This window comes from Camelina sativa, chromosome 17, assembly GCF_000633955.1.
Source record: "Camelina sativa cultivar DH55 chromosome 17, Cs, whole genome shotgun sequence".
Taxonomy (NCBI): Eukaryota; Viridiplantae; Streptophyta; class Magnoliopsida; order Brassicales; family Brassicaceae; genus Camelina; species Camelina sativa.
In genome coordinates, this window is record NC_025701.1 from 28,739,791 (window position 1) to 28,749,690 (window position 9,900).

The following is a 9,900-nucleotide window of genomic DNA, read 5'->3' on the forward strand; positions in this document are numbered from 1 at the left end:
GCTATTTCGGAATCAGGCTGATGAAACGTGTTATTAAAATAGAGTAATAGAAACATTAGAAAGCAATGAGAAACTCGGAAAAGAAAATTACCTGCATCTCGATAGTAACACAATGAGGGTTCTTCAAAATAAACTCCTCTATCAGTGGGGAAAAGACAGCCTTGGATCCTTTTTCAGCTATTCTAGCTTTCAAGGACTTCAATGGTTCCTCATACTTTAATGGCTCAAAAGGATCCATGTCGTATATCCATTTCGCCTAAGCATCCAGCACTAAAATAAGATACAGTACTATAATAGATAAGGAAAAACATAAAGAAAAAGGCAGATAAACTCACAATTGATTGGAGCATAAGTGATAAACCACGAGGGAACGATCCTGTATTGCTTTCTCTCAGAGAAAACTCAATGGTATTCATGGATGCCTCGACAGCATCAGTATCAAACCCCTCATCTGCCAACTTTCTCAGAGTAGTCATGATCAACTCTTCAACCTTCTGGACATTATCATCGGAAACACCTTTCAAACCAATACTGAACTGGGGCTGGAGAAGTTCATCTTCCATCCCACTATTAACAAGTGCTTCTCCTAGACCGCTTTCCAGTAAGATTTTTCTTAACGGGGAAGCAGGAGTCCCAAGCATTAAATGTTCCAAAAACTCAAGTGCAAGTTGAGTTTGTAAGTCCAGTGGCTTGTCAGAAAGCAGCCAATTAAGGCACACCATATGCTTCTTCGTAAGGTCACCATCTTCACCAGCAGGGTATTTTTCAACAATCCTGCGAGGTCCAGAGAATAGTTTTTGTGGTTCGACCTTTGAACTATCTCGAGCTGGACTTGCATCAAACATGTCCAAGTATTCTGCGCAAATTAGTAAAATAGTCACAAAATCTGTAAATAATAATACAATGGCGAACATAAATCAAGAAGAGGACAATCTCCTTAAGAAAATATGATATAAGATATAACTCTTTACCACTCAAGACGCGGAGGCGGTGAACTGGTTCATCATCTCCATAGAACCATATCCTGGCATTGCTTGGGTGATAATACTGACGGTGGAACTCCTGGGATTATCACCATATAAAGAATATTATATTATAATCGTCATACATATCATTACGATTCTGTTGCAGTATAAATCATATTATTTCAACATATCACTAAATCACATAAACTGCTTAACAAACCTTAAATTCCTCGAACTTAAGCTTCGGGATATCTTTTGGATCACCTCCACTGTCAACACCATATGTATTATCTGGGCATAAGGCCTATTAAAAAGAAAATAGAAGAACAATAAGAACCACTGTACCAAAAAATAATGAAAGCAGATTAAGAACAGATCTTGAAGTGATGACCAGAGTAAGAAAGCAACAAAATATTAAATACAGATGCGCACATGCAAAGATAAATATCTATAAAAGCATACACATCTAATCAGGTAAGCTATACAAGATTAAAAATAACAAAGCTAACTAATTCATACACTACACATCCACTCAAACCTTAACAGATTCACTCTTAGTATGAGATTGCACGAAGAAATTGTTAAAGAAAATTAAGGAACAATGAAAACTTGCCTGTTGCGTTATCCGTCCTAATATATTATCAGGCTGTGAATAGACACCTTTCATCTCATTAAAAACAACGCCTGATATATGAAACATTAACAAAGCGACAGCGAGAGCAAGTTAATACAAAGCAAGGTATATAAAGAAAAAAAGCTTTTAAACTAGGCATCTGTAACATATAGAACCTTTGTACGATATGTCTTCTGAAGGATCGTTAAGTTCATAGTGCCAGCCCTCCTGCTGAAAAGTGTGAACGTCATCCACACACTTGGGGAAGAACACAGCGTCCAAGTATACATCAACAAGATTATAGAAGTCCTAGCATAGATAGTAATGAAATGTGATCAGACCAAACTTGAACATATGTACGCATAGCACAAAGATAGAGCTTGGGAAAGAATAGAGTATTTTAAGTATTATTACCTTTGTATTTGTGGAAGCAACTGGATAACAAGTCCTATCAGGATATGTGAATGCATTAAGGAAGGTATGCAAACTTCCCTTTAATAATTCAACAAATGGCTCTTTCAGCGGGTACTTTCTTGACCCACATAATACGCTATGTTCCAGTATGTGAGGGATTCCAGTTGAATCTTTCCTGCATCAAGAACCACTTACAGGTTACAGCGCCAATTAACTACAAGTAGCTCGTAAAGACAATTCCAACTCAAAGGGTAAACTATTCAACATTTGGCAATAACTTCACCACTTGACCTCAGAATCTCAGAACACTGAGGTGATTTAGTAATCGTTTTGGATTAATTAAAATTCCAAGACAGAACAGAACCTATAAGTCACCCACACTAAAGATAAGCTAGCAGGAAAAAGATTTAACTTACGGAGGAGTTCTGAAAACAATGCCAAACACTTTGTTCTCATCATCGTTTGAAACAGACATCACCTCACAACCTGTTTTCTTGTGTTTGAAAAGAACAGCCTTAGATTTACACTCTGAGATAAACTCTTCCGACACTTTCTCAAATCCAAGCTTCTCAGCATCATCTTGTCCTACATTAGACACAAAGCCACTCATCAGAAATGGCGTACAATTAGGTATAGAGTAAAAGGTTCACATCTATACTAAACTGGGGAAAAGTACAAAGCACAGTTTCAAATCCAGCTAAAGAACCTCACCGAGATAAGAAGGTGCGGGTTGTGTAGCGACGGCGCGAATGGATAAGCGAGAGAACTGGCCACTGAGACTGCGGCTCGTGGCGGAGCGAAGCTTAAAGCCACGGCTTAGAAATAGCCGTCTCCCAGCAGCTTCTGGAGTAGAAAGCCGGCGAATGTTGCGGCTGACGGCGGTCGTCGACGAGAAAGAACGAGGGAACTGGCGGAAAAAGCGGAAGAAGAGAGAGGTCGAGCCAAGAGACGGGGAACAAGTCACCGATCGGAGCATGGCTACCGGAATATCTTCTCCGGCGAGAAGTTTTATTTAAGGTCGTTTTCTCCGTGGCGGAATTAATTTTTTTTTTCTTGGTCAACAACATAGAAATAGCTTTAAGCGGTTCGGTTCGGTTATAAATTTAAACCGGATTTACAAAAAACAAATTTAAACCACTTGTTATTCAATTGTCTAGAGTATTCTTAAAACCACTTGTTGTTACACACATGATACGATCAAGGTGAAACAAAAATTCTCGTTTTTCTTTCTTTTACAGACCTTGCATGTTCCTCGGCTAGAGATTTTAACCTTTTATAGTGTATAAAATTGGCCTTCTGAAGTTGTGATCTTGGCTAGAGACTGACTGATCTTTGAACTTGCTTTGATAGAGCGATCTACTTAATCTGTATACTATGAATCACTTCTTAAGACAAATAAAATGGGTGTTGATCATATATCAACAGTCTCGAGTTTTTTCATGGATCACATCTTCGCTTTTACTAATGTTGTACCTTGGATGTTTTGGTTATAACTGGTGATAACTACAGAAGTGAAAAACATACTCATACGCAGCTTCTTCTATCAACGAGCTGAAGAAAAGGTATTACAAGAAAACACAACTCTTATTCCTCATAGTTCTTCTTAATTCTTTTATTCAAATCACCGTTGTTTCCCTCATCTAGACAATATAGAACAAATCTTAAACTTCTTCAGATGACCAAACTGTTGTTGATTTTGGCTGTTTTCTTCTAAATCTCTTTAACTTGTTGTTTTTGTAAAATTTGTCATTTGCAGTTGAGACCAAAGAGACCGGCTTCAGACCATCTGATCTGACAGCAGAGCACGGGAACAAGCATTTCCGCTTTGCTGCGTCTTCTTCATCATCTACGCAGGGGATTATAAAAACCCTACCCTAGTTCAAAGCCTATGAATAATGTATGAGTTCTTATTAGTGTTTTTTTTTCAATGTAGAGAAAAAAAAAAGATAAGAGCAGAGCAGTTCACGAGAGGGAATGTACATAACAATAACATTAATGTTTCTTTTTTATATTTTACTTCAAAATCAGATCGTACTGAATTTTTTGTTTTACTCGGAACCGAACAAAAAGTCTTAATCTGACCGGAATGGTAATATCACTCCCTAACATGTGTGCTGAATTTACATGACTTGACGACACTAATATCACTCCCTAAACACGATCTTTTCACCAAGTAATCGAATTCGGTTTGGGCGGTGCGGGGACAACCAATTTAAAAACTCGGTTTACTTTCCAAGCCAAATGTACAATTGGATTGGATTGAGAACCCTAATTTGAATTTTCCTGAACCGTTCGTCTTTCTTCTTCCCACAATACATACATACATGCATGTCTCTCTGAAACTCTTGATACTTCAACTCTGAGAGCACATTTCACCAAAAGTGTCAATTGAAAATTAAGACTATAAAGAAACAAACTTTAATGAGTCGTCGACTACTTCCTCGGAACTTCTTCGAAATTTTCTCGTCTCTTTACGCGTTTTGATCCGATACAAACATAACCAAAGGAACTTGCTTTCCCAACAGTAATTTCTTCAAGTTCAAGAATTGGGATCTCTTATGGCTTTTTTCTTCATCTTCTTCCTTGTCTCACATAAGGAGATACCAAGTCTTTCCAAGCTTCCACGGTCCAGATGTCCGTAAAGGGTTTCTCAGTCATCTACGCAACCACTTCGCAAGCAAAGAAGCTGAGAAAATTGAACTCTTTGTAGTTATGCCTGGAAAGTGATGAAGTCAAAGATGATTGGAATTTGGGGTCCTGCAGGGATTGGTAAGACTACCATTGCTAGAGCTTTATACAATCAACTCTCTTGTAGTTTTCAACTTAAATGTTTTATGGAAAACCTCAAGGGGAGTCTTAAGAGCAGGATGGGTGTTGATGACAATGAATCCAAGAAGTCTCTGCAACAGCACCTTCTGTCTAAGATTTTGAGCCAAGAGAATATGAAGATACATCATTTAGGTGCAATAAGAGATCGGCTACAAGATCAAAGAGTGCTCATCATTCTTGACGATGTAGATGATCTAGAGCAATTAGAGGTTTTGGCTAAAGAACTTTCTTGGTTTGGCTGTGGAAGTCGGATCATCGTTACTACAGAAGATATGAAGATTTTGAAGGCACATGGGATTCAGGATATCTGCCATGTGGATTTTCCATCTTGGAAAGAAGCTCTTGAGATCTTATGTCTCTTTGCTTTCAAACAAAGCTCTGTACCAGAAGGTTTTGAAGAGATTGCATATAAAGTAGCAAAGCTTTGTGGTAATCTTCCGTTAGGCCTTTGTGTCGTCGGTTCGTCTTTGCGTGGTGAGACCAAAGAAGAGTGGGAACTTCAATTATATAGTCTAGAAACTATTCTTGATAGAAAAATTGAGGACATATTAAGAGTGGGATATGACAAATTATTGAAGAAACATCAAACTGTATTTCTCCACATAGCGTGCTTCTTCAATAATGAGGATGTTGATCATGTGACATCGATGCTTGCTGATAGTAACTTGGATGTCAAAAATGGCTTGAAGGTCCTAGCCGATAAAGCTCTCGTGCATATATCTACCGATGGCATGGGAAGGTAATGATGCACTATTTACTCCAAAAATTGGGTAGGCAGGAAGTTGTGGAACAGTCTAGCGAGCCAGGAAAGCGTCAGTTTTTAGTAGAAGCCGAAGATGTTCTGAGTGTACTGGCAAATAGATCAGTAAGTTCTTACATATATTTTACTTGGTACGTCTTTGCTTATTGTGATAACAAACTGATCAACCAAATACTTTTTTGGGTACATGTTAGAGTGCTGAATCTGTCATTGGTATATCTTTTGATATTGTCCAAGACCAGGGAGTTGTCTATAAGTGCACGAGCATTTGAAAAAATGCGTAATCTCCAATTTTTAAGAGTTTACATGGGTGGTTCCAATGCAAATGTTAGCTTGGGTACACTAGAGGAATTTCTACCTCGTCTAGAAGACATGGAGTTTCGCTCTCGTCTAATGTATCTATATTGGAGTTCATACCCATGAACAAGTCTTCTTCCAACATTTCGGTCTGAATTTCTCATCGAGCTCAATATGCCATCAAGCCAACTCGAGAAGCTATGGGGAGGAATCCAGGTGGGTATTTGATGTATTATTTTTAATACGTTCCTGATGATTTAGCTATTTATGATATTTCTCATTTGTTGTGGTGTTTGACATGCAGTCCCTTGTGAATCTGAAGAAGGTAAATCTGAACTTTTCTTTTAAGTTGAAAGAGATCCCAAATCTGGAGACACTGACACTTATCCAATGCACGAGTTTGGTGAAGTTTCCTTGCTCTATTTTGAATCTACACAAACTAAAAACAGTGAGGATGTGGGGTTGCAAAAAACTACAACTTGTTCCAACCAACAACAGTTTAGCATCTGTTGAGAAATTCGACACAAACCATTCGTCACGATTGAGAAGTTTTCCAGATATTTCTAGGAACATCAAGAATCTCTGTGTAGGAGGTCCATCAATTGTTGGTCCTTGGTCACATCCCAAAAGACTTGTTGGTAGAGACCTCAAGAGATTAGCACATGTTCCAGAAAATATAAGGAAGCTAGATTTAAGCAGTAGTGGTATAGAGATGATTCCAGATTACGTTAGCAGTCTCCATTGGCTACAAACTCTTATCATCGAAAACTGTAGAAAACTCGTGTCAGTGGCGGATCTCCCTTTTTCGCTCAAGTCCTTACTCACGCAGACAATTGTGTTTCACTAGAAAGTTGAATTATTTTCAGTCCGGGAACTCATGTTCCGTAACTGTTTGAGGCTCAATGAAGAAGGAAGAAGACAGATCATACACCATTTGAAAGCCAAGTATGCTTGCTTACCCGGTAAAGAACTCCCTGTGGAGTACACTGACAAAGCTACAGGAAACTCCATAACCATTTCCCCAGGGAGTGCTTCCTCAAGATTTAAGTACACATGTTGTTGGAGTTGCTTCAGGAAGCTTGGTCTAAGAAAAAGAAAGACAAACACATTCTGACTTGTAAATTTCTGACCATCTTATCTTTTCCTACAATTTTTAATAATAGTCTTTTTTTTTTAATCCCAATCATACTTTATTCAAAACCTATTCTAAAAAAATACGTTCTTCAATGTCCAAGAATTGTGATCTCTTATGGGTGGTGAGGGGACTTTCTCAAGATTTAAGGTTTGCCTCCTGCTTCCACCAATTGAGGTCTGCGATATAAGTAAAATAGTTTGTCGTTTAAAAAGCAAAGGATGTGTGCTTACTAACCAACTTCAATACTGGGAAAGACAGTCTCATTTCCTAACAGAATATCTGTTAATATTTTTTGGGAGGTTGTTTATAAAACCCATTTTTCTTGAAGCAGATGGGACTACGAGAGAAATTCTATATATGGACTTAAGCTGCACAGAGCACTTCGACGAGATAATTGAGTGTGAAGCGGAAGTCACTACAAGCGAAAGTCTATTTGAGTTCTGCTGGGTGGGACAAGATGAAAAGATTATTGAGTGTGGTGTACAGATCTTGGACTACTCTGAAACTGATAGTAGCAGCAGTGAAGTGGACTATTTCATTGGTGAGAGTAGCAGCAGCAAAATGGAAAACCTTGAAACTGTTGCCAACAGTGATGTGGACTACTTTATAACTAAGAGAAGCAGCAGCAAAGAGGAGTAGAGGACTATTTTGAAGCTGAGAGTAGTAGCAGTAAAGAGGATTACTTTGAAGCTGAAAGTAGCAGCAGCAAAGAGGACTACTTTGAAGCTGAGAGTAGTAGCAGCAAAGAGGATTACTTTGAAGCTGAAAGTAGCAGCAGCAAAGAGGACTACTTTGAAGCTGAGAGTAGTAGCAGCAAAGAGGATTACTTTGAAACTGAAAGTAGTAGCATCAAAGTGCACTACTTTGTAGCTGAGAGTAGTAGCAACAAAGTGGATTACTTTGAAGCTGTGAAGGTCTTACTAGTTGAGAAGATCAAAAACAGTAAACATACAGGTCACTAGAGTTGGTTTAGGAAAGTTGGTCTGAGGAAGAAGAAGACAAAGATGAATACGACCTACAAACTTCTCATGTAATCTCATGAGGCCAAACCAGTATGAGGATCAATGGTTAGACCAGACCCCCTGAAAAGAGGTAAGTCATTCCTTAGCTTCCTCGCCATCTTCATGATAGTTTGATCTCATATAAAGTAACCTCTTTCTTTAAATATTATGTAGTAGTCACATTTTTCCTACTAAATAAAATACGGATCATATTATGGAATGATACTATTTTCAGTTTTTCACTACAGAGAGTACATATGCATTTCCACAGTTTTGTGACTCTGGAGAAAGAAGCAAGGAGAATAATTATACAGAAACTCTTAAAAAGAAAACTTGTGAAGGTAAGACGGAGAAGGAGAAGCTGAGATGGAGTAAAGCTTTGACTGTTGTTGCAAACATAGAAGGGGAACATTCTCTAAAAGGGTTTGTAGTTTCTTTTGGTTCATTATCTTAGAGTGCTTGTATCTTTCTTAATCGTTGCTTATGTGGTAAAGTTTTGTTACATATCATCTCTTTTGATTTTTTTTTGCATTTGTTTTCTAGACTTGGTTTTATCTTTCTCTAAGTTTTGTGACGTGGGTTTTTACAGGAGGATACGTTGTGCAGCAAGAAAAATTGCCGAATTACGTAGTCCCTGATCTCACCGGGTTTAAGGTTTGTCATTTCACCCTCTAAACTCTTTTGTTCCTTCTGTCTGTGATTCCCCTATTATGTTGATTGCATCTTGACTGAATGTGAGAACCAAACATTAGTGAGAAATCGTCTTACAAGTCTTATTGGTCGAAGCTCTCTAGGTTTGTGATCCTGATAAATCTTGTTGTTTGTTGTAAGTTTTTGTGTTAGGAAACCTGTAATGTCTTGCTTACTTAATGCATTAAGCTTCCTAGTGTTTAATTTAGCTCTCGTGAGAAATAAGTAGCCGAGAGTATGTTGCTTTCATCGTAATTGAACATGAGAAGCAAAACATTAGTGATATCCTCATAGAAAACTTTTTACAGGTCGTATTGGTGGAAGCTCGTTAGGGGTATTGATCCTGATTAATGTTAAGTACCTGAAATGGGTGGGATGGGAATGATTATTTAATTACATTAAGCTTGTTGTTGTGTGATTTAGCTGTTCTGCTGGTGAATGAATATATATATATATATATATATTTGGATTATACAGCTGAAATCATATGTATCTCAGTGCCCTTTACAAGTCAACACAAACGAGTCAGCCGAAGCTTCCAAGTAACCATCAGGAGATAGAGGTCAAGGGGAATGGGAAGCTGCTGCAGACATAATGGAAGGGAACAAATCATCTGGCATAATAGCAGTATAAAGAATCACTTCTAATATGAGTGTGAAGCTTGCAAATACTACTAGTCAGCATAAGTTGTATATGTTATTGTTACTATTAAAAGATTAATAAAAATAAGTTGATCACTATGATTCAGTACTGAACCAGAGTTGAAAACAGAGGATGTTAGATACTTGTCATGCGTTGTGTAAAATCCCATATAAATAAAGTAAACATGTAAGAAAACTTCATTAGGCATATCACAGTTTTTAGCAAGAAAGAAGACAATGTGTATATTTAGAAAATAATAGACAAGATTGGTTGAATTAAGATACAATAACAACAACAAGACATAAGATTACGGCTAAACAAAAAGAGATGTTCCTAAACAAAAATAAATAAAAGGTTTTTTGCAAATTAAAATCAATAATACTGGAAAAAGGAAATTTTCCTTTTCTCCAAAAATACTGAAACATATAAGTATTGTTGTTCTCTTATTTTTGTTTTTTCACACGCTCCTACTATACCAACAAAAAAAAACAGAGATGACGATGAGTATGATGAAAAATTGCCGTGAGATTTGGATGTGGAACCGTAACGAAGAG

At 37.6% G+C, this 9,900-nt stretch overlaps 1 protein-coding gene and 1 pseudogene across 1 annotated transcript in view; one reads left to right on the plus strand and one right to left on the minus strand.

The window, feature by feature from the left end:
* LOC104759875 (presequence protease 2, chloroplastic/mitochondrial-like) overlaps positions 1-3,034 on the minus strand; it is a 9,228-nt gene extending 6,194 nt beyond the window's left edge. Inside the window, exons 1-10 of the mRNA XM_010482754.2 lie at positions 2,704-3,034; positions 2,409-2,577; positions 1,993-2,167; positions 1,755-1,887; positions 1,579-1,649; positions 1,186-1,269; positions 972-1,062; positions 336-856; positions 92-256; positions 3-17 (exon numbers count right to left, since the gene is read on the minus strand). Of these exons, the coding sequence (XP_010481056.1) occupies positions 3-17; positions 92-256; positions 336-856; positions 972-1,062; positions 1,186-1,269; positions 1,579-1,649; positions 1,755-1,887; positions 1,993-2,167; positions 2,409-2,577; positions 2,704-2,968 (1,689 nt within the window). The 5' untranslated portion in view covers positions 2,969-3,034. The remainder of the gene's footprint in view (positions 1-2; positions 18-91; positions 257-335; positions 857-971; positions 1,063-1,185; positions 1,270-1,578; positions 1,650-1,754; positions 1,888-1,992; positions 2,168-2,408; positions 2,578-2,703) is intronic.
* Positions 4,554-6,725, plus strand: LOC104759876 (annotated as a pseudogene).